The sequence below is a fragment of the Amia ocellicauda genome, chromosome 10 (assembly GCF_036373705.1).
Source record: "Amia ocellicauda isolate fAmiCal2 chromosome 10, fAmiCal2.hap1, whole genome shotgun sequence".
Taxonomy (NCBI): domain Eukaryota; kingdom Metazoa; phylum Chordata; class Actinopteri; order Amiiformes; family Amiidae; genus Amia; species Amia ocellicauda.
Genome location: NC_089859.1, coordinates 13,896,540 through 13,922,395, shown reverse-complemented (window position 1 = coordinate 13,922,395; position 25,856 = coordinate 13,896,540). Strand labels below are relative to the sequence as shown.

Genomic DNA, 25,856 nt, shown 5'->3' with positions numbered 1-25,856 from the left:
TGTACCCATCCTCTGATGGCTACTTCCAGCAGGATAATGCACCATGTCACAAAGGTCGAATCATTTCAAATTGGTTTCTTGAACATGACAATGAGTTCACTGTACTAAACTGGCCCCCACAGTCACCAGATCTCAACCCAATAGAGCATCTTTGGGATGTGGTGGAACGGGAGCTTCGTGCCCTGGATGTGCATCCCACAAATCTCCATCAACTGCAAGATGCTATCCTATCAATATGGGCCAACATTTCTAAAGAATGCTTTCAGCACCTTGTTGAATCAATGCCACATAGAATTAAGGCAGTTCTGAAGGCGAAAGGGGGTCAAACACAGTATTAGTATGGTGTTCCTAATAATCCTTTAGGTGAGTGTATACCATTTATATTTATGTATATAAATATACCAAGCCTTTCCGTTTTTTTTTTTGTTTGTTTACAGGCTTAAAAAAACACATTGCACATGAATGTTATTGTAGCAAAGTGTCTGATAAATAATTGTAGTTGAAATTTTATTTTCCAATGTGTATACATAGAAAGTAACTGTTTGTTTTCGTTTGTTAAGTTGGTCTTTATTAATTTAGATGGAGAGCTTCTGTCACAGAGGTAAGTGACTAAGATGTTTTGTCTTAAATTTGTCTTTGTTCTTTTGACAATTCTGTATCATATACAAGGTTTCTAACTATCCACTTTTCTAGAAAGTATTCTTTATCATTCTTTTCCTTTTGAATGTAGAAACTTTTTTTTTTTAAATAAATGTATCTTTTCACATTTTGCCTCCTTTTAAATGAACGCAAACGAACAAGAAAAGAACAAAAACATTAATTGATAAAAAATGTTCACTGTACCTGCAAACCATTTTTGGATTGGGCAGACTTTTCCTTCTTTACATTATTTCGATTCTACCATATTCACCCCTCTCTAACAATTTTATGGTCATAAACTAGTCTTAGGAATGATAAGACAAGATGTATTCATTAAGACAAGATTTTTTTTTTTTAATTAACACACATCAATCCTTCATTAAAAAAAAAGTGATAAGTAAATAAGAGAAAATATACATAATCACAGTGTTATTACAAAGCAAAGTGAAGTTAAATCAAATTTCCATCAGTGATATATATATTTTTTTTCAGTATTCCTCTCTCTCTCTCTCTCTCTCTCTCTCTCTCTCTCTCTCTCTCTCTCTTTCATTTGCTTTAACAATATAAACAATTACAAATTGTCCGTAAATTGGTTTTGCATTGAGACTCATAATTACTGTACATGTTACTTTTGGTCACTAGCGCTTTTATGTTCAACACCTGGACTGAAAAATCCTGAGCCATAGGTGTAATCCAGGACAGTGGTGATTACATTAAAGGGTGATAAGAGGACATGCCAATGGTCAAGCAGAAGACCCTTTCTTCAAAAGAAGGTTCTAGCAGGAGCTAAGAATGCAGGAAAAAAAAGTCTCCCTTAGAAACCCTGCCAGCGAGTCAGTACGTTTCTATCAATGCCAAACCATCTGAGGCACGTGTGTTTTTCTTATGACGAAGCTTACCAGGCATGATTGCTAGAAACCAGCGAAAGAGCTTATGCACCCTGGAAAAGATTACCCTCCCCCCAAATAAAAAAACACATTGAAAAATTCTTACTCCTTACTCCATCCCAGTATTTCAAAATAAAATAGCAAAATCTTTATCATCAAGACAAGGCTATCAGAAACACATGGCTATTTCTACCGCATATCTCTCTTCCCTCCATCTGCTAACACGTCAGGTCAGATCTGAGAAGGAAGAATGGGTCACAAACACTCCCACTGCAAGCTAAGTGAGAACACTTGAGGCATGATGGGACAATGTCACACTAGGTCAGTATCTACACTTTCTTACCAATTGTTTCAGCCACTTCCTGTGCACGCGCAGTGCACCACTTTTACTGGAACAAATGCTACAGTCCTACAATGCAATGGTGCTTGACAACAATGGAAATGAGAAGGTAAAATGTTCAGCACTGTTGGACAGTCAATCTAGCTTTTTTTTTTTTTTTTTTTTAAGTGACTGAAATATATTTGAACTTAATCTAAATAACACCATTATTTACCAGCCTGCGTTTCTGTGCATATGACAATATCAGCAAAAACCTCACAGGAATCCAAAGTATATCTTAACACATTATCGACAGAAATTATCCACCATCACATTCAAGGTTTGTACAAACAAGCCAAACCCCTCAAAAAGAGATAATGGCAACGCAACAAAACACACAACCCAATGAAGTCAGATTTCCATTGGCGAATGAATTAGAGTAACATTTTGTAGCCATTATCTACCAAGTCCAAAGGCAATAACATTGCAGTCTGGGATCGCTCTCAGTTGAGTGTGACATTTTAAAAGTTTTGTGGGGGGAGAGGTATTGAATTTGATTACAAAATGGCCTCTGTCACACCTCAAAATAGAGACTGCTGTAGTTGCTTGACAACAGGCAGTGTCCTTGAGCTATTTATTATTTTTTTTAATAATTTCTGACCAAGTATGAGAAATTGCCCTCAGTCACCAGCTCAGACATCTGCATAAAGGTCTTCAAAGTGATGGAGAGCAGAAAGCTAGAAGAACCTTCTAGAACGAGCTGGACCCCTCACACTGAACCAGGCTCTTGGAATTTAATGGCACAAATCAGAAAGGCCTAAAGGAACACTCAGAGTCAGAGAGCATGTAACCACTCTCCTGTCTTACTGCCAATTCTCTGGTTTTCACATTTTTCCCTTGCCTTTCTTTGTCGGAATCAAATGGCTTTTTTTTTTATATAATAATAATAAAAAAGGGTCACATTATTCCATTTAATGTCCCAGATATACATTTTATTTTTCCTTTAGGGGATTTCCAAACTACTACCGAGAAATGTAGTTGCTCGGCTTCTTCGCAAATGGCCTCAATCGCATGTGATAGTGCAGCTTTTAAATAAGGCACAGTTACTAAAGTCTAAGGTCTAAAGAAACAAAATAAAATTCCCCTTCAACAAAGCAATGTTAGGCTTTACACAGTCACCCACAAAATGGAGCGTGGGATCTGCAGGATGTTTTGTGGGCAGTGCACTATGGCAGCCAGAGTCTTTCTTGTAGTGGGAGCTGGTGATGAAAATCAGGTGTTTTCCAAGACCTGATAATACCTTTAAATTTTCCTCAAGTTACATCTATCAAGCATAGAAACAAATCTGGAAAGTGCAAGGAGCAGAATGTCAAGCAAAGAAACATTGGGCTAAAGGCTCAATGTACCTAGAACTGGAAGTAAATTACAGCACATTCAGTTCAATTCAAGGAACCTTAGTTGTGAGTCCAGGCAATTAAGTTGTGCTCTGTGGGGGACACACAAAACACAGGCATTACCAGATAAAGAAAATCAAACCTGTTCTACACTTCACCTCAAAGCAGAACCCTCTCCAACACAGAAACCACAGTTCTTGCAATCTCTAAATTCATTTTTACTTCAATTTAAACATGGCTTTCAGATCATAATGCTACTCAAAAGATGATGTTAACTCACATCCCTGTCTCCATCCCACTTACCACTGCCTATTTTCTTTAATGTAAGAAGCATGTGTGCGATTTAAAAAACAAATTGCATAGGGGCTTTAGGTATAGTAGATGAAGCGGTCAATCATATGAGCCTTATATTATAAGCATAAACAGGCCCAGGAGGAATATTGTCATGAACTCTAGACCAAGAGTAACTTAGATTGGCCATTGCGTGTAAAGGTAATAATACAAAAAATTAAATTTAAAAAACAAAAACAAAAACAAAAAATCATTCAAAAACAGTAACAATCAATACTTCAGAACAAGCACTTGGTCAGTGCTGTGGAGTAGCCTTCTGCTCCTGGGATATTCCTAACAAAGAATCTGAGTATTTTCAGTTCTTCTTCTTTCCTCAATGGTGTCCCACATGGTTGAGTTCGAGGGAATACACACCTCACGATGACCGCTGGGCCCAACTTCATATCCCAGGGCTCTGCATATCAAACAAGCCTGCGCTCCACTGTACAGAAAGAACAGCAGGACAGAGCGATTCTGCTCAGCAGTTTTAGGGTTTTGCCAAATGGGCGGAATGATGTGAACAGACTCATGGGAGTTCTTCAGTTTGTTCGTTTGTCTGGACTGCAAAAGCATACGCTTTCCTTATAAGGGTGTTGTCTTTTCTTTTTTTTCTCTGTGTGGTTTTTGTCCATTTGCGTAGACTTCAAAAGCAGCAGATAGTTTGTGACGTTTAATACTGTAGTAGTAGTAGTAGTAGTAGTAGTAGTAATCCATCCTGGAGTCTCTCCTCCGGGTGTCTGGAGTTAGCAGGACTTTTCCTTAGAGGAGGCCATTTCTCCGCTGTCCCCCAGCGTAGCAGGGGGAGCATCCTTGGCCGAGGGGCTGTCTGCGGGGCTCTTCTCGGGTGAGGCTGCTATGCTGGGCTTGGCGTCGTCAGGGGTGTGCTCATTGGGGATGAGGGGTGCCGTGGTTTTCTGTAACGAGGCAAATCAGAGGACACTGAGAACCTATTGTGAACACAGGGAGCCTGCAGCTTTGTGGGTAATTTTAGTCAACACACCGGCAGAAGTCTGCTGCCCTGTGCTTTTAATTTTTAATTAAAATTTCTATTTATTTTTAAGTGGCAAACCATTGCAGGGCTAGGGGTTCAGGTTTCCACCTGTGAGATCTGGGATAAAAAAAGTGATTTTCCAAAAGTAGCTGAATCAATCACAGCTTCCAATTCTGCTCTCTTTTAGAGACAGCCTTCCACATTGTCTCGCAATAAAATGGTAGCCAGCAGCCTGAACACAGTGGCTAAATACAGCTTGACAGTGTTCCTCATTGCTAATTAAAGTAGACATGGAGGCAGTGACCTTTATGTTGCTGTAATCTGAACCAAATTCAGAGCAGACCAGACTACCAATGCATCTTTCACTTAATCTAGAACTTTCTGATACAGTTACAGATCTGTGAAGCAGCTCTAATTGTGGTATGCTAAGGTAAACCAATTTCACTCCTATTATGACTGAGGCAGAAGACATGATTTAATTATCATACCCACACTTTGTTTTAAACGTTGTTCCTGCCCCTCCCCCAGTCAAACCTGCATTTTAGGACAATGGTTACGACATAAAAGCTACAAATATGTAAAGACTGTGGGAGATCTGCACAGAAACGTAGCAGAGCATCTAAGCATCCTTACAGTATTCTGTGGGTCTGGGTTGTTGGTCTTAGCGGGAGGAACTGGGACCGGAGGGTTGGAATTCTCTGCTGTCACTCCTCTTCTGTCCAAAACACTACAGGCAACAGAAGACAGCACCACACAATTACATCCCCGCAGACGCACATGGTCTCTGGCAAGAAGGCTGCAGTCAATTACTTAATATTTAACTAGGCAAAACAATTATATAAATTAATCATGGTCTTCCCAATCCCCAATAAATATATATATAAAAAAAGAAAAATTTTTAAAAGGCAGTTGCATAAAACAATTTACAAATATATTTTATTCATGTGCTTCACCAAGATAGGGAAAAAAAAAAAAAAACTATATTGGTATAAGTGCTTTATTGCAAGGATGCATAGTGTGGCCTACACAAGTCAAAATATACTCTACATGGCATACTCAACCTAACAAATGTAACTGTTCAGCATGGCATGGGCACACAACACACCCCTTTATATAAAATTATATTTGTTGTTAGCCAGACAGCAGTGTTTGAATTATAGATGGAGACCGAGCTCACCTGGGGTAGACAGGCCCACACAGCACTTCACAGCAGTTCTTGATGATGTTCCTGTGACTGTAGGGGTTCTGGACCCTGTTCTTTCCTGACCAGGAACCTTTAATCTGCAAGACAAATACAGACAGTGAGGGGAGTGCCACCAGAAACACTCAGAAGCAATTTATTTTATGTGGGCAATAATAATCAACACTAAGCCCTGGCAGTTTTATTGCTTAGTTTAGATCTGGCACTCTGGGTTTTGACATACTCGCCTTAAGGCACACTACGGTTTTGTGTTTTTTATTTTATTTTATTTTTTTAAAATCCCGCCCGCCCTCATGTAAATCTGACATGTCATTTAGAATCAATTCTCTCAGTCATGTATTTTATTACATATTGTGTGCTGATAAGGATCTGTAGAATAAGTGGTGGTATGGAATTGTATGAAGCATATCCTTAGAGAAAGTCCACAATCTGAGCCTGAAGGTGCCCTTTAACTCCCTCCATTATCATTTGCGTTATGCAGTGTTTGGCAGCTGTACAATACAGCCGGGTATTGATTCTTCTATTAATAGAGTAATCCGAGCTAGATATGAGAGATGAGCAAACAAAGGGGGAGAAACAGACTAATATTTGTCCACTGGTGGTTTATTTTAGCTAATTCTTTTTAAAAGGTGGACGCACAATACCATGTACACATAAATAAATAAACACAATCAAAAATAACTGGCAGGGGGGTGGAGGGAGTGCAGCAGGGCCACAGTATACATAGTTACTACATTCACACCTCGGCATGTAGCGTTTCACACATAATAATACCCCCTGCTGTACAACTCCTCTTCATCGCAGACACCAGCACAAGGTCAGTCCGGGATTTATGCCACAAGACTAGAGACATAAATCTGAGACCCTACCCTGCTTTCTCACCATAGCTCAATGTACCCAAGGTGACATCTGACTTGGTACTGTGTTGTGTGCTTACACCCCATGTTCTTTTTCCAGCACTGTAGCACATACTATGAAATATTCCAATACTTACACCGATTAAAAAAAAAAAGACTGTACATTAAAGAATGAAATCAGAAACATATCCTCATTGCAGATACTATGGTCTTGATGCTCTTTTACTGTGGTTTTCCCATGCAGTGGTACACTAATTAACCTCTAGTATGCTCTCCCAATACATTTGACCATACATTAGGTTTTTTTTAAATGACACACTTTACTTAGCATACATTCCCACGTGTAATAAGGCACAGCTCTTAAAAACATTACCTCACATAAATGAAGATGGTCTAGTGTAGGATAGCAAAATGAAGGCAATGGCGAAACCAAACAAATACACATAGGAAGCAAGCTGATATAGTGTCAAAATGAAGAGGAAAACCAAGGTACAACTGCATTGCAGACCCCACCCAAAAGGTAACGTTATGCAATATCTGTGTGAACACCCTTATCTGTATACTCACATCTTCATTGGTGGTTTGATTCAGCGAGATAAGGTAGGTATGGAAGCCAGTCAGGCCCACCACAGACCACAATGTGAAGAAGCACACCAGCACCTCCAGGACAGTGGGCCGAGTTAAGGAGATGAACAACCACAACAAAGGCAACCATAACAACGCTGGTACTCTGAGCATTCACACCCTGCCCTAAAACACACCAATTCAACTCGAAAGTGCAAATCCCCCCCCAAATGGTTATTCACTGCCCAAAACCCTTTCTGCTAATTTTAACTGAAAAGCATAAACAGCCCATAGGATTAACACTCAGTCAGGTGTAATGAGTTCTTCCTAACAAAGTTTTGAATATCACTTAAAGGCTTGTGGCCTATGGAACACACTGGAAAAGCAACAACAGTTAAGGTCAGGTCACACTCTCAGACATCTATTTTCTGAAGGAGTACAACATCAAAGCAACACTGAGAGGATATGTTCCTGGGGTTTCTTTGATGGTGTTGACAAATCCAGAATCCACCGAGCCTGAAACCAAACCAAAAAAAACAGAGACATCAGCAGTGGGTGACGTAGGTGGCTCAGTGATATATGCAGATCACAAAATACAGGGAACATTGTCATCTAATTTAAGATATCAGGCTCTGGCCTAATTCACAGGACTAAAAATACCTTCCACATCAAATTCACACCGTAAATGTACGTTGGTTTTTTTCGGAGACTGAAAATGCAAAAAAAACAAAGCTACTTTACAATGTAAGGTGAGGATTTAAAAGCCTGACTGACATTTGGATGAGCAGAAAGAGATCATAATACTTATCACAGGTATACATCCACGTTTAGATCATTAACAAATACAAAAATAATAATTCAATAATTCAAATAATTCAAATCGAGGATGATGGAATCCAATGTCTGTTTCCTGAATCCTCTTTTAGTCATACCCACACAATTCTCATCTCCCACCCATTTCCAACCCTCCCCACCCTTAGAGAGAAAGATAGAGACCCGGGACACTCACGGAGGACAACGTGGACAATGTCAAAAGTGAAGATGTAGATGGTGAGCAGAGACAGGGACAGGGTGAACAGGTAGAAGTAGCGATAGTTCCTCTTGCCCACACAGTTCCCCACCCATGGGCAGTGGTGATCAAAGCGCTCTGAGGTGGAGACGGGGGAGGGAGAGAGAGGGAAGTCATTTGGTCATTCAGATCACAGGCTTCAGTCAGTTCTTAATAAATAATCAAGACAATTATTCATCACAAACAGGGCAACTCATCAACAGATGCACCCTTTCATGGGGAAATAAAAGTCAGTTCTTGGTTCTTATTGTGGCTTTGGTCAGCATTTATACTCAGTTGCGTTTGTGGTCTGGAAGGAATCCAAGATTTAGAACACCTTGATGAGGTACTGTCTTCCAGCTTCCTGATTCCAGAGAGAAACAAGCTTTTAAAAGGTTCATGTTTGTTTACAGGGAAGAGAAACAGGTAATAGCAGGGGAGGAAATAACAACTCCATTGTTATTGTTACAGAAAAAAAAAAAAAAACTTAACATAAGGAACCTAAAATAAAATTAAAATAATCTTTTCCATTCATGGGGGAGTGGTTAAATAAAGAACAAAATGAAAAACAGAAGAGGGAAGAAGAAAATATTTGTGGAACAACAAAGCGTTTCCAGGCTGCAAACGCCGTGCTTCATGCATTACTTTTTTTTTTCTACAGCAACTAATCCAGTCTGAAGAGCAGCAAAGGGGAACGGACACATTCTTCCTCTCTCTGCGCTCTTGCACAAGCTGCCAACCCATTTCTCGCATTAGTGATGCAGGCTACCTGCAGGTGAACAGAGCTCGACTGCCTGCCCACGTATACAGGGAATAACTTGACAGCTACCAGATACTTTGAGTCGGGTACTGCTATTACATGTAGTGTGAAACCACCTGCTTTTGCAAGTCATCCCTGGCTGTGTGTGTTCTCTCTGCCCTAAAAGAGGCGCTATGTAATAGTGCTAGTATCTTTTTTTAGCATTTTTAACTTCTGTAGCATGACGCCCCCATACACGCACAAGCAAGGCTTCATGTGCTATGAATAGAAAGCAATACAATGTCTATTCTCATCAGATTCTACAGAATTTCCAATAGAGGAATCTCAAATCAATTATCCAATTCTACATCTTATAATGATTTAATTAAAAATATATATATTAAAATATAAAAAAAAATAGTCTGCAATGAAATTGTGAAAACCGACAGTGGTTTATTAGAAAATGAAAACAATCAGTTGTGCCTGGATTAAATTCACAGGATATTGAAGTGCATTCCATTTTTAAAAGTAATTAGCTGCTTATTCTATTCTAAGAGGATGGATGTTTTAAAGCACCAGACTCAGCCAATAGTGTGCTCACGGCCATACCTAAAACTAGTAGTTTCTAGGAAATAGAAAAAAAATAGCTTAATTCAAAATAAACTGATACATTTAGTTAAATGGGCAACAGCATGCTTATATGTGGGTTACTAGTGTTTTAGGGAAGGGAAAGAGGTTGTGTGCATCCATCTCGGAGCAGCCAGGTTGTACACACCTACGCAGTTGTCACAGATCCCGCAGTGGGAGGCTCGGGGAGGCCGGAAAATCTTGCAGGTGTAGCAGTACTTAAGCTTCACAATCTGGTTGTTAATCTGGACGTTCCTGATCCGAGGAGGTGGCCGTTGGCCGGCTGGGACATTCCCATTGGCTGCTTCTGTAAGAGCAGAACGGAACAGAACAGAAGAGAACAGAACAGAAATCGTCAGGCAGGTACACCCAGAAAGGACAAACATATCCATTAAATATCTAAACAGTCACTTTTATCCATACTGAGGTCTTCTGTAAGGCCTGATGGGTGTGGTAGCCAACTTTCTGGAACGACTGGAAATATGATTTTCAGTAATTGGTTTAATTATCAAAGTGGCTGGCAATTTTCAAATCAGGATTTACTAGTGAGGGTGGGAAAAAAAAAAAATCACACCGAGGTGTAACCAAGGTGAACATATATTCAAGGAAAAGTCTAAATGTTTTCTGCATTATAAGGGGGTCTTGTTGAAAAAGGTGCCATTTTGATTTATAAACTGCTTGGGAAGACAGCCTGGGCTCTACCTGGTTAATTTAAAGCCCGACAGTCAATCTGGATTTCACTGAAGAGTTGTTGATGGCTGAGAGCTGGATGGGAAATGAACTAGCCAGGATTAAGGCATATTAAGTGGAGTTTGGAAATACACAGATAAATCAGTTACATTAAGCCTTGAGAATGCTAGGAATGCCAACTGTACAGCTGCACCCCTTTCTGTCCACACCACACTCCCATGGACAGATTGTCACTACCACAAATTAAAGCTGTATGGTTGCTTTTGGTTTCTATTTTTCTGTGTCCTAACTGCCTTTTAACAGATTTTGAGCCCATGAGGTTTCTTAATTAAAAAATAGTAAGAGAAAGCTATTGGTCTTCGTCAGATTAAATTACTTGCACTCTTGCTACCCTGAATGAGCCTTTTTAATGATAATGATGCACTGAAAAAAGCAGTCTGATTCAAGTGTCAACAAGGTAATTGAATACGTTTTAAACCCAGGCACCTGTGCAAAGGGCGCAGAACTTTTTGATGTTATTCATGTTAACGTTTTTGTGCTAAAACAGCTAGCGCACGGCTCTTAGATGAGATAAAGGCAGGTTTGGCAAGCTGCACTGTTTGATAATGCAGGGAATGGGTTATTAACCATTTGAATACTTGTACATTTAAAAATAATACTAATACTAATTTACAAATTTAATTTCCATTTAGAAATACATGCATGAACATGATACTCTGAACTTGAGAAGTCAGTAGACTAATTACATATTCTCCCATGTGCATTTTGATCTTTGCACTGTGAGATAGATTCAGGGAAGGCCATTTTGGACTTTCAACCGAAGTCCCAACGGCAGTCACCATAGCAATTTCCAAAGATTGAAAGCAATGACCACTTCTTATTCTGGTGGCAGCAGGCGTCATGTGGTATAAGACTGGTGTGAAAAACGCTTGCTGTGTAGAGGACCAGAGAATCTAGCACAGGTTTTGTAGTCACGTTAAACATAGCCTGCCAGAAATGTCCAATTACCAGATTGTAGACATACCCAGGAATAACTGCATTATACGTTACAGCCAACAACAATACAACAATTGCAATAGCACATTTGGTCATGTGAATAATACCCTTAACAAAAAAATAAATAAAAAAGACACCATGCATTTGTATTTACAGCTACACGCCACTGCAGTGTTCACCTGTGCCTGACTCAGCAGTGCAACAGCATTTTATACTTTTCTATGCAGAACATGAAGGCCATTCGGCAGTATTTAAAATGATTAATTTAAAAAACGGATAACGACACTATCACACGCCACATCTCAAACCACACACAAAGCAAACACAGTCATTACATATATTTTTTAAAGACCATTTAAACTTTCGCATAGCAGGGGTATACTTAAAAATAAATGAATAACTCTTCTGTGCATATAGACCCTTATCTTTGAATGCGTTACAGAACAGTGCTTTGATCTGAAGGATAGAACTCATGATTTCTAATGTGTTTAATTACACACGGGAAACGTGTTTTCCCCCGATACTCTGCTGTTTATCCGTTATAGCCATTAAATATTCCACTCAACACGTTAGTATTCAGAACCATCACCTTCACTTACAACTTTAATATGGAAGACTTTATAGCAAGTACAAAGGAATAATTAATTTTTTCAGCTTCATTTAAAAATATAAATAAATGCAGACCTATCTTGCTTAGCTCTATGAAAGCATTTGGCATTTTCAACATTTTTTTTTTTTTTTATAATGACTGTTTATCTGAGGAATTACAGGAAAACAAAATGCAGTTAAACCCCTTCCAAAGACCAAAAAAAGGCAGTTGGGAGTGCCAAATGGGAGTGTGCAGCTGTATGACTGAACTGATTTCATGCCTATAGCTTTTTGTTACGGCCATGAAATATACCAACACATTTTAACACACATTTATAAACATCTGCAGTGCCAGGGCGGGTTAAACTTTTGACAAATTCGGAGAGATTAAATACTAAAATACTGAGATTAAATGGACAGCCAGAAGAGCTTCAGAAGAGCTCATTCCCACCTTTCCCGGCCCTATCGAGTGGTTCTCACTCCCTCCCTCCTGCTCTTTACGTTCACAACAACAGAGAAGGGGGACAACTGAAGGGCACGTTGTATTTAAACTTCAGACAGTGGCTGCACACTAAGCAGAAACCAAGGCCCAGGCCAGTAGTTAGCACAGATGTGAGCCAATTACACTGCTGGAGAAACACTAGCAAAGGGACAGCGGGGAAGCTCCATCTGTCAGCCAGGACACTTCAGAAATAGATCGGTGACGTACCTGCCGGCGCTGGCTGAGCCCTGAACAGGGGTGCCACATTACAAACCTCATTACCAACAGCTGCAACAAAGGTAGAGCACTCACAAGCAAAACTGCGTGAAGGTGATGCAGAGTTCCTATTGCAATGTAAGGTCAAGCAAGGTAAACTGATTTTACAACAGGACACAATAGCTTATCTGGCCCTCCCCTTCAATCATGCTTTCCAGTTGTTTACTATTTAACTAATCTGGTCGCTTTGACCTTCTTTAATCTGAACCCTTATCCTGACTGAAATGTGTCAGGCAGATAGGGCTTCTTTTTGTTCGGATTAAGCTATATTTCAGACCATAACTGGCTATTTGGGACTGGGAGCAAATAAAGTCGTTTTTCCATTCCTTGTTGATTCCCTTAGTGGTCACAAAGGAGCAAATAAATATACAATATTGAGTTTACAGCTGGCTGAATTCCCTAGGTCAAATAATTCTGGGCCCAAACAGCGTTTACTCCTCGGCAATGTGTTGTGTGTGGGAACAGACCTACCGATCTCCATCTCGATGAAGGTGGCCTCCTCAGGGAGGGCACGTGGCAGCACACCCGGGTCGCTGAAGCTGGTGCGCAGCAGCATGGCCATGACGAACAGGAACAGCACCACGGCGAACACGGGGATGGCAGGGGACAGGTGCACTGCCAGGTATGGGCACCTGCCATACACCAACACACAGAGAGACAGAGAGGGAGGGAGAGAGAGAGGGGGTTAGTGATAAAACCGGTGGAGACAGGGCCTGAAGACAAAAGACAGGCTAGCAGATAAACATTAATGAGAGGAACATTCAATGTACATCTACGTCTATATAATTTCATAAGCCTTCCACTGACAAGCTTTGATTATTCGTAATGCACATCGTCTGTTTCAGGTGGTGCCAGTACACTGTCAATAGTTACTTCACTTATTGGGTAACAATAGATTTCCGGAAGACAGGTTTAGAATAAACAAGAACATTATTGATTATTATTTGTTTGGCGTTTTGTTTTTGTTTTTGTTTTGTTTGTCACTCAAGCCTCTTCCAATTTCCAGTTGTCTTGAAACATACAGGTACAGCAGAACACCCCCCTTGTCACAGCACGTTATCAACACAGTTCCACTCTCTCCCTGACAGACTGGAAAAACAGGAATGCATCACCGTGGTGCATTACAACCTTGATAACAATGAGCCCCAGAGCCTGCTGAGCTCCATCATTCGTGTAAATTAGCGAGCAGAGGCAGACTCAGCCAGGACAGTCGATCCACTGGTATCAAACTGCAAACAGATGGCCAGCTTTACAGTCTGCAGGGACCGACACTCATTCACCCAGCTGCCATGCTTGTATTTACTGTGTAATTATATACACAACTCCAGCCAGGGCAGCTCTCCCCGAGTCTGGGAATGCATCAAAGGTGGGCATCACATATTCAGACAACCTGATCAAAGAGCAGCCAGGTAGGACTAGATGCAGCCTTTCATTGTGATGTTCACAGCCCACTGCTATTATAAATTAAGAAAGATGACGGAAATCCTTCTAAATGAAAGCTGCAGTTGAATCTGAGTTACATTGGACAGAGACTTCAGCCAATTAACTATTAATTAATTAATTATCAAAGCAATACCTACTCACAAAAATAAATCTCCTAACAAAAGATTATAATGCAATACGCATGTTAAATACTGCACTAAGATTTTTTTTCCCCCCATCCTTTTTTGTGTTGATTGAGAAATGAATAATTCAAAACAAACCTGCATTAGTCATCTATCTTCCACTGAACAGACTGGTGGATATCTGGTATTCAAATGTATGCCGACATCTGCCTCAATCTGTGTGGCTGATTAACTCTCCTGATGAAGAATCCTAAACAATTAGCCTAAATTGCACTACTCCTTTATTTGGAATGCACAAGTAAAAAGATGCTGGTCAACAAAACACACCTTACCAGTCGACTGCTCCCTGTTGTATGCTCTCAGGGTGGAGCAACTCATATTAATAATAAAAGAGGACTGTGAAACCCATGCTAACCGAAATTACATTTTAATCCAATTATCCCCCGTGACCCTAACCGTGAAACACAAATGTGTAAACCACATACATGGTTTGGGGAGATTAATTTGTCAGATCATTCTTAAAGGTGGCCTTCAGACGGGTCACGATGACAAGGCATGGGATATCTCCCCCTCCAGCAGGTTTTCAGACGATCATGTCAGCAAATGACTTACTGCAGGAAATTATATTTACCAGGCTTAACGATTTCTGCATTGTCAAATAGTAGAGGGGTGGCGCTGCATATTAAGGCGATTCCAGTTAGCATACTTAAACTGTAAATGACTGCTACAGCCCTGCACTCTAAAAGCACTTCCCTGAAAGTGTGGAGAATCCAGTATCTAAGTGCTCCAGGATGTTGGTGAGCACACTAGGCCACAGGGTACTGTAATAATTACAAGAAACACTGTACTTGAGTCAAGAGCACTGCTTTGGTCACCCCCCACATAGAGTATATTCCTGTAAGCTATGACTGGTTACAGCAAAAAAAAAACGTGACCTAAGCCTGAGGAAATACTGAAAGGGCTCATTCTAGGAATCAAAAATAGAGCCCTGCCAGAGACTACAAACCTACAGCGACTGATATATCACATGCGTCTCCAATAAGGAACTTCCACAACCCAAACAGACAAACATTGATCAAAATCAATTAGGACGATTCCAAAAGACCCTTTTAGGCCCCACTTATCTCATTCTATGTACAGGCCTAAATGTCATTTGTGAAGCACACAAATGTGAAACATGCAGTTTATATCACTTTTCACCAGTTTCAGATTCCAATTAGCAAGTTACAAAACATGTTGAACACCTGCTGTGATGTACAGAAACGTGTGTTGTTGTGTTTTTTTTTTGTTTGTTTTTTGTTTGTTTTTTTACAAAGTAGGCATGCATAAACTGATGAGTTTTAGAAGCTGTGATTAATTCTTTAAAAGAAACACTTGTGCAAAGCTAGCTCTGTATTGAACATCCAGGCTTTAATATTCCAGACTAGATACAGCCGAAATACATTATAAAATGATACTTTTATATTACTGAGGGGGGCTCCTATAGTTGCCGTTAAAGATATTCATGATAATCTTTCATGTGAGAAAAGGCGTCAAAACAAAAGTGAAAACTACTAAAGCAATTGATAAAAAAAAATCCCAAAACAGTACTTAATTCGATTTCAAAGTAGATACTTTAGAATTATACAGTCAGGACAAAGACATAAAGCAAATAAAACATCATATTACTTCAGGAAATATGAATCAAGGCCAGGGCTCACTCCTCTGGAAATATGTCAAGAAATCTCCTTTGGGGAGTACAGCGGGTTTCATTTCATTAAAAGCCATTTCTCCAATAGCTAAAAATGTTCAGCTTTCACTTGCTTAAGAGGGACACAAGACTGGTAAAGCAACATATTTTTCTACCAGTTTCACAGCTGTGAGCTGCAGGACAGGTTTCAGAAGCCATGGCTGTTTCGTAAACAGTTTCGAGATTGATTTTTTTTTTCCAAACAATGACATTTCCCTCCTGTTCAGAACAGGAAAAAGAGTGCTGTCAACTCATTTTTACTTTACTTTTTATTTTAATTTATAAATGCAACAGGAGACAGTAAATCAATCCAGGTGCCACCCCCCTTACTCAATAGTTTCTTCCGATACCCGAGTCTGTCAGTGATGTATGCTTACTAAACTGATCAGTGGGGAACATCCTGCTTTTCCTGGGCAATTTCCATCTACCTAACTCATCAGGGGTCTCTGCCCTGTGAATGACAATGAACATGTTTTTTTTGTTATTGTTTTTTTTAAAGCATCCTGTAATTGGAAGTATGAATCAGAATAATTAAACCACTGCTTGGAAATCTAATCATTTCTCTACCACAAGGTTAATGGTACAGAGCATTCGGTATTTCATAAACTTGCTTCTGTGTAATGGAATTAAGCCACCTCAGTAACTCCTTATCATTGAGACGTTCCCTTCAGCAATTTTATTATTCTGGTTAAAGGCCACTTGTCCAGTGAACATTTCATTAATCTATCCTTCTTTGAACTTGCTCAGATCCCATTATTTGTTTTCTGTTGGTTTTGCAGAGTAGTAATTTTTGCACTTTGTATTCGCTCAGCCGGCTGCAGACACACACTAACTGTCACTTAGCCTTTCTAGGTATCCATAGTAGAAATTGAGATATGGCTTTGGCTTCTGTCCAGCTTAATATCCATCTTCATGCCAGCACAGTATTTAAAAGTCAAATTTATAATAATTAAAATAATAAAAAAAAGAAAAGGGAAAGCATTTGTTTATTGCAGCCCTTGAGGTCAGCTGCTTTAAAAGACTGTCATCTGCTGTGCCTGCAGCCATTGGTAACCTGAAGGGAGTCTCATTGGTCTCAATGTTCGAGAAGACAGAATCAGGCCAGGAGAATGTTAAATCAATCACAGGAGGCTGAACATACAGCACTGTCAGAGCACTGGGCATGGGGGAGCGAAGTGCTTGTGGTAGGGGAAGCAGTGGCCACAGGCCCTCCTGACCTTTATGGCACACCAGCCATATTGTAAAAAGACAGTGATACAGATGGGGGGGAGGAGAGAGAGAGAGAGAGAGTGAGCAAAGGAGACTACCCAAGAGACTAGGCCTGAAATAGAACCATCCCTGTTTGTGAGTCGCATAGAAAGCTAACAAAACCAATTTGCATTTTGCACACCCTTGGGAGCAGCAGTAGCACGCAGAATGAGTCGTTATGTGTACCTACCCAAGAGCATGCACAAACACACACACACACTAAAGGTGAAAAGAAAGTTCTGAAAATGAGGCTGCCATGCTAAGAAATGCTTATCTATTATTATTTCTAAGCAGATGCCATTCTATGCTTCCATCCAAGTGCTCAGCATCTATAGCTTCCTAACCTCTCTCTCTCAAGAACAATCACCCAAGCTGATCCCTGGTCCTCTGCTGAGTATTAAAACTGGGGAGGGCAGAATTATGTGTCTACCAATCACAGTACAGACATCACCAACCACAGAAATACTAACTCTTGTTGTTTTCTTATTTTGCCGGGTAGAAAATATATGCAAAAGAGATGCAAAAGACACACAAAAAAACAGGTCATTTTCCTACCTGGTCATTATTGTATTAATCTGCACATGCATTACACATAGCTATACCTGTGATAAGGAAGATTCTTTGAAATGTTTTGCATTATTTTCTAATTGAATTTGGTGATGCGGTCAGAACTAAACTAAAAGGTAAGCTGACTACAGAGACAACCTCGTAAATGATATACCACCATCACTGATGGTCTGATTTCCTGATATCAAGAAATATCAAGAACACAACTAAAACATTTCTGACTGTAACCTGAACTCTTTCCCCTCCATGCAGAATAATTTGCTATTATTTGCATTTCTAATCACTTTGGTTGTATTGTATTAGTTCAAGCAAATGAACTAGCCTTTCAATATGTGATCAGTTTTACTTCATTCCCTCACAGTGCCTGTAGTAACAAGCATCATTCTTTCCGAGTAATACTGAGGCAGGCAACGCTGTAATGCGCAGTCCCAGCAGTGATGTCATGTAGAGCAGCTAGCTGCACATATCAGCCCCCTGGGGTTCCAGTACTATAGTATACAGATTGCTGGCTCAAAGCGGTCGAGGCTTTATTGAATGGGTATCAGTAGCTCACCCTACATGACACATGGCATAACCCAATCAGACATTAACACAGGAGCATGATAGGGACCTAATTTAGCAAGGATCCTCCCCAATTATAACAATGTGCCCTTTTCCTACACCGATATGCAAGGGGAGTTAGTCCCCACAAGGTCTTCAGTTCTTCATGCTTGCCTGAGTGATGCTGGTCACAAGGCAACAAAGCACAAGGTAGCTTTTTGCAATGCTAACCACTATCTCCCAATGATAACTCCAGAACAGAGGACGTGGTTAGGCTGGGTCAGCGGATCTTGGGAAATATTTGCCTTTCAGAATTTAATCTGATTTCTCCCGTTGAAATCCACACAGAATTTCACATACGGAACGGAGGCGTGTTTTTCATTTAGCAGGGTTAAACACAGCAAACTGAAGGAGCCCTCACACAGATTAGCCATTGACAGGTGTGGGTAGGTTAAATCCATGAAGTGCCTTAAGAATCAATCAAGCTAAACACCACCTGGCAAATGAAAACAGTTTAAACCCCTCAATTTAGAAATGTTGTGAGTGGGTGTGACACATCCACTCTCATCCACTGTCTGTGAGCCTATATGGCATCAACAGTGTCTCTAGGTATTTATTTATTTTTGGACATTAAAAAGTGAGAGGTGGAGACAAAGAAATCAAGATGAAACCCTGTAAAGTGGAAAGGTGCCCGGGGGATCCGCTTTGCTCGATGCGCAGAGTATCAGGATTTAATTTTCCATCAGAAATCCTATAGGATTTACCTTTCAGTGAAAACTACAAAGCTTGCGAGGGAATAATATGAATCATAAGTATGGTTTTCTCTCTCTCCAGCATCAGAAACCCTCCCCTTGTTGCATGGGATCCTCACACTGCTGGATGGACCGGCAACAGCAGCCATGAGGTAGATGTAGTCCTTTTTGAGGTAACACACTCTTCGAGAACTACACAATGACCAGCTACAAAGGACATTGGAGATTTCTGTATTCATTTTTTTCTTTTTCTAATAATATTCATTAGTAAATGAACACACTGAGAAAAGCGATGCTATTTTGATTTTATATTTAATTTCCTTCGTAAGAGAGACTGTCACCAAGAGCATTGTAATAAGATATTCTATTTATAGATTTTTTTGTTTGTTTGTTTGTTTAGATTTGGGAGGCCAAGGTGCATTTAATTGTGAGGTTGCATAAGAGGAAAACTCAGGAAATGGCATTTCCTCGTTTTGAATTCTATTATTAACATTTAGGCTACTCCCCTACTATAGCTGTTTTGATCTCATCAGAAATATCTGCTGCATCCCACTCCCAAATTAAAAGTGCAGAGAACAATACACAGAAAACAGGTTTGAAAATAATTCCCAAAGCATCTCAATCCATTCTTTTTGTTTCCAGCTCAGCCGTATCCCTGTGGCTAGTGGTGTAATCTCAAGGGAAGCCAGATTCAGTTTTGGTAATTTGGAACAGTTTGTTCTCCCTGACAATGATGCAGCAGAAAAATAAAGAGAAACCCTTTTGGAAAAGTCCATGCTCTAAAATCAGTGAAGGAACGGGCTAAGGCATTTTAATCCATTCCTGCATTACTATATACAGGCCATCTGTGGACATTTTGGCTGAAACAGACACTTCATCCAAGCAGGAGAGGACTGTGCCAGACCTCCCTAAGCCTTTTAGAGACGACACTCTACTAGCAATCATTTTACTCAGAGAACTAGGGCCAATTAACTGGATTTGAAGTCCCATACAGCTGGCAGGAAAGAAAATGGTGGTAGGTGAATCCATTCAATTAATGGCAGGGCCCATTTTATTACATATTATTGCTGGGATAAAAGATAGGGAGGTGTTTTGAAAGATTAAAAATTACATTTTTAATATCAATAGGGAAATTGAACACAGGTCCTTGTATTTGTTCCCCCTAATAAAACATGCAGCTTCAAACTGATACAATTAAAAAAAAGGCATGAATCAATATTAACTAAAGTCAAAATGTATCCTGGCTGACAAGGAGCTGAAAGAGGTGACATTTTTAACTGTCCTCATGAGCCCAGCTAAGGCAGGCTGCACAGACCTCAGGGTTTGGCTCAAGAGATTTCAGTTTGAGTGCATTTCATTTGCGCCACACTCAGACTGCGGCTCTAAAGACGAATGATATTTGAAAGTGCTGACAGCCTGTGTGGGACACTTCCCCATCCCCTCGGCTCTGTCTGCACCCCGATGCCCTTAATCTAATGGCGCAGTGCTGACACAGGCAATGCCACGCAGCACAGCTTCAAAAATCAAATCACTGCACCAGCACCTCAGAGAGAAACGGCCGACACACTGGCCTTCTAAAGTCAAGTCCCAGGTCACAGTCAGCTGACAAATTAACCATTTCATTGTGACCACTTTCCAGCTAGATTTGAGTGAAGCAGTGCCATGTTCAAAAAGAAAATGTCAGTTAACTAGGAACTGTCACAAAGTGTGGCCTGGTCGTGATTGAAGGAGTCCTAACCTTCGTGTAAACTATAAATTGCAGGTCAAACTCTGCCATTTCCTCAGTACCATGCCTTGAGATTACCATCAGCTAAATGGAAATCCACTCTCCCATCTTGGCCACTCATACAAAGAGAAAATGAAAAACAACCCTGGAAAACATTCTCCAAGAATACAAATGCTCCGTCATTTTGGGGTAAAATCCTTACTGATTTCAGGACTTCTACAAGTCTTTTATCTTTCTGTGAATGGAGTCCTGCAGGATCACGCATGTGGGGGTTTTGGATGGGAATTTCACACTATGATTGATGGGTAAACTAGTAACAGCAGGGATGGCATACTGTGCATTGTAAGCCAGGGCATGACCCAGTGCAGCTCCCATGGTTTCTCACTGGAATTCTTCAATTACAAACTTAAGTCTGAGCAATAATACCACCATTCTTAAGGGAAACGTAAACTGATATAGCAGCTCATACCGTCTCTACAAATTAAGTTTCAAACTAATCAGCTTTTCCCTCTTTCGCAGTCTCCCCTATGGCCCTCAGTCTTTCAACACTCATCTGCTTCACCTCTCACTGTTGCAGATACCGATAACGAATAATGGTCTAATATTTTCTGGCTTCTGCCAAGCACACTCTGAGAGGAAAACCGCACTTCTGTTCTCCAGTTTTAAGCTCCTCCCAAGATTCTGAGAACAAATATTTTTAAAGTAAGATAAATAAATTCCCATGCTCTAATCTGTTTACTCCAGGAGGACTTGCCAATCTGAATTTCATAGATAATGAAAATAAACTCAATTAGAGACACATAAATGGGGATTGCAATGTGATTTAACATGACTGATCCTTATAAACCGATTAGGTACGAGCTGTCAAAACCACGCTGACTGATTTAGCTCTAATTTCAGACATGCTTTTCATAGTAGCTGAGGGAGGCAGGTCACAGGAGTTGCCAGCTACACATTCATATTTACAAGGATAAGAGCCACACATCTAAGACACACCAGGAAACTGCCATGTATTACAGATTAACATTTTTATATCCATTTACATCCAGCTCCATGTTCTCCTTTTAGACAAAGTCTTAAATAAACAGCATGAAGGAAATAATCCTATATTTGAATCTTTTCAGTACCAGAATTGAATACAAGTCTAACCGCAGATAACCAGTTTAAGATGGATTGGAGTCTTTCAATCCGGACAACTTCAAGAACCCAGACATACTTTAAAACGATATTTCACAACACGCCACATGCCACACACCAGTCACACACTAATACCATATTCCCAGAGACTTTGGCAGATCAATTTCTCAATCACATGTTCACAGTGACTAAACATACTGATGAAAAATCACTTATAAGAATCTGATGAATGTACAATGGATGGCAAAGAATATCTACAGTGAACATAAAACTTTAATGACAAAGATATTTAATCTTTAAAAAAACAAAACATAACTTCAATACGTGTGAAGGAGAGAGACAAAGATTGTTTCTTTCACCAATTGGGAGAGCTACAGCTGCTAAATGGAGTCTTACTGCCTTTTAATTTCCACCTTTTAATAGCTTTCATCAAGGCTTGATTTTAGCAATTCACAGCATTGGATCAAAATTAGGAAAGTAAACAGCAGCAATACCACAATTAGTCCTTAAAACGGAAAACTGCAAACCGATTTTAACCGTTCAAACGGGCGTCATTGGCTGAATGAGTCACCTGAGATTCATGAAACACATTAAGAACCTTATACACAGACCCTGTTCAATTACCATACTGCCAAGAAAAAGAAAATACCACAAAAAAAATTAAAACAATAATGGTTCAAATTGCTGTATAATGGAAACGTTTCAAATTGCCTCCTTCTCCACTGGTTTGGATTCAATGTTAATGATTCCTCCCCCCGTGAGGGATAATTAAGGTAGTAAACTGTAACATAAGCACAGCATTAATGGCCTCTAGTCAGTGGTCTCTGTCCACTCTGTGGCCGGTGTTAAAAGGACATAGCAAAATAGCCCTTAATTCCACAGCAGAAAATGTGCTATCAGAAGTGTCAGGGCCTGTCAGTCTAACACAAAGGCCAGGGAGTTAATGGCTATAATGTACGGCAGGCAGCCTCACCAGCCCACATCATGGGCTCATAGGGGTTCCCGAGAAGGCAATTAGACTGGGGCAATTCTGATGGGAACTGGGAACCTAAAAACAGAATTCACCAGGGATCAGAATCACCAAGCAGGTTATTACAGTGTATCGGCTTTCAACAGCTCTAATTAAATTAATCAGTGAAAGCTAATTTCACCTACCAACAGGTCTGACACATTGAGCCCATCGGCTGAAGCGGCAACACAGAGAGAACACTGTGATCATCTCTACTGTACATCTGCTTCACTTACAAAATGAACAGATCACTCACTCTAAGATCGTTAAATGCATGCTGCTGAACCTTAAACTGACAGTCCCAAAAATATAATGATTCCACCTCAATCCATAGAAAAAAGGAACAGTGGAAATGGAAAGCAGCACAGAATTTTTTGTAGGGGTGCCCAAGGACACAGGATAATACATTAGAATGTCTTCTCTAGAACCTCCCCTTCTTTGAAACACAGCTCCCTTTGTCTCCTCCATCTTTAAACAGTAACTGAATTACATCCCTCTTCCCTCTCCTCTCGGAAGGTACCCTCATACAGTCGTGTGAAGAGAGAGTGACAGAGAAAGCAGGGTACAGTGTGGACCTGCATGTCTGTCTGAGGGGAAGACAGAGGTCTTTCCTGTTTGTCCCTGACCTCTGACTGTAATGGGTGTGGAAGGGTTATTAGATGCAGCACAGCCACAGACAACCATCCATCCAAGGAGCTTTTAAAAGCTGAATAGCTCTCTACCCCTCCCCTGTCAGCAGAGAGAGCGAGGAATCCTTCAGCACACAATCAGACTCCTGCTGTTAAAGCCGACTGTGATCTTTAATGGTGAGGGAATGGTATTCACAGTGGTCAGCGTCATCTTTAAGCTGAAAACCTCTCCATATAGTCAGCATAATATGCCTCAAAGAGCAGCCAAACATCTGTATCTAGCAGAGTATTAACATGCAGCCACACACTACACAGAAAGGTGTTTTACTTGTGTTAAAGTTTGATGGATACAAGACTGTGAAGGTGCTGGTGGGCCCTTCAGAGCAAGACCGAATGTTGTAAACATGTAAGTGACTATACTACACAGCACATCTTTGTCCATGGTGAATAATAAAGTGTTAATATTAGAGGAGGTTTGGACAGATGAACAGCATTTTTGGAACCAAAATGTCTCTAAATAGTCGTATAATTCCCCATCACCACAACTACAACCAAAAAACCTTCAAAGATGGTGCAATAAGCACTTTGTCTTTGTTACAAATCTTCATAGTCACAGTGATACAAGGTGACAGAGAAAGGTTTAACTGAGTTTATTGTATCATCTAATGTTGTAAACTCCCATAGTCTCATATAGGTGGGAATGGGGACACACAAGGGATGATGGTGGGGGGAGGAGGTGGAGGTTGGGTTTGGATGGAGGAGGAGAGAGGATTGGGGGGGGGGATATTACATTTACACCGTCTCATTTTAAATTCCTCTGTGTACAGTAAAGCATCATCCAATGCAATATCCATGTCGTGCATTGTTTCCCATGAAAAAGAGGGAGACAAAGGAAGCGAAACACCCATCATCTAAACTCATCTCCAACACATTTTCATCAATATGGGCTACGGGCTGAGGTGACGCCCTGAACACCATACAAAGGCAACGCGTAAAGAATGAATTAACGCAGATATGAGAAGTGCTCTATACTCATCGATCACAAAAGGAAAGCTTGAATACTTACTCGAAAGCAAAGAAAAGAGCGCAGGTCCCAACGATGAGAAACAAGGTTAAATAAAACACGCCTTTCTGCCTGGCCATCATCACTCTGCCATCGCAACAGAAAGTATTCTTTCCGGGGAGCTTTTCCCATTTGCGCGACACCTTCTTAGCCACCATCACCGCCGACATCTTGACGGTTTAGTAGCAAAATCTATATTTGAAACTGCAATAAGAAAACCACAAATTCAAGTCAAGTCGATGTCTTATTTGAGTTTTTCTTCAATTTGTATTAAGAGTCAGGGGCTGCTAGTCCATCCTTGGGTGACACCTCTGCCACTATCGGTGCACAGAGCATCGTTTTCTGTTCTCAATGGGGGGAAACAGAGCCATTTTTCCAGATGTCATTTCATCACGAATATTACCAGTCTTTCCTGATGGTTTCCTTACAATGACCAATATGATTTACAATATGCTTCCGCCTTTGCTCTGTCGCATATCAAACCCATGTCGTTTCAGTACAGTGCGGTTGTCATTTATGGTGTTGAAGTGTTGTAATTCCTCCTCTGCTTCACTCCCGATTCAACACATTGCTGCTCAGCCTTTTAAACGCATTTGCGTGTGGTTGTGTGCGTGCGATCCCACGTACTGTCTTTTCTTCCCAAACATGGCCAGCCCCTGCCCAGATCTTCACTGTGATTGCTGATTTAACAGTGGTCTGGCAGTGATCCTCCTCTGTGTGTAGTGTATCTGAGCCGACGGAAAGTTGCATGCATTCAGAAGAAATCCACGCTGCCTGGTCGGTGTCTCACGGACTGCGTGGACCTTGAGCCTCCACTGCTTTCATGGCATGGGTTTATTGCAACTGACTGGACGTAATCATGTCTGTGTCGCTTCACCTTTCCACTCTCATCAAAAGCACATATCTGCAAAAAATGTTTCCCTTTGATTCCAGGCCTAACCATCACATGCCGGATCCGTGATTTCCCAAACTAAAGTACACGGCTTGTGCAAATTGCGACAGATGGAGAGGTGTGTTTTGCTGCCACTGTTTCCTAGTGCCGCTGGCTGCTGTCTGAGCAAGTGGAGCAGGAAACACGCCTTGGCTTTAAATGGCCCGTCTTAAAGGCACAGCGCACCCTCAGCTCAGAGGCGCACTGGGGGGGGGATAGACATGCATATGCAGGTTTGCTCTGATAAGACATCTCACAAAGCAACCATTCTCTAGACACACAGGTCAATTTTGTGACGCTAAAAGGTTGGCAAAAGCAAATCAGTGGAGGCGT

At 40.6% G+C, this 25,856-nt stretch overlaps 1 protein-coding gene across 1 annotated transcript; it reads right to left on the bottom strand.

The window, feature by feature from the left end:
- Positions 1 to 972: 972 nt before the first annotated feature.
- Positions 973 to 25,645, bottom strand: zdhhc9 (zDHHC palmitoyltransferase 9). The gene is made up of 9 exons (XM_066715064.1): positions 24,596 to 25,645; positions 13,099 to 13,259; positions 9,745 to 9,903; positions 8,192 to 8,329; positions 7,652 to 7,698; positions 7,186 to 7,290; positions 5,738 to 5,841; positions 5,194 to 5,287; positions 973 to 4,483 (listed from the first exon to the last, which is right to left on the bottom strand). The coding sequence occupies exons 1-9, from the start codon at positions 24,760 to 24,762 to the stop codon at positions 4,313 to 4,315; spliced, it is 1,146 nt and encodes a 381-aa protein (XP_066571161.1). The 5' UTR covers positions 24,763 to 25,645; the 3' UTR covers positions 973 to 4,312.
- Positions 25,646 to 25,856: the final 211 nt, after the last annotated feature.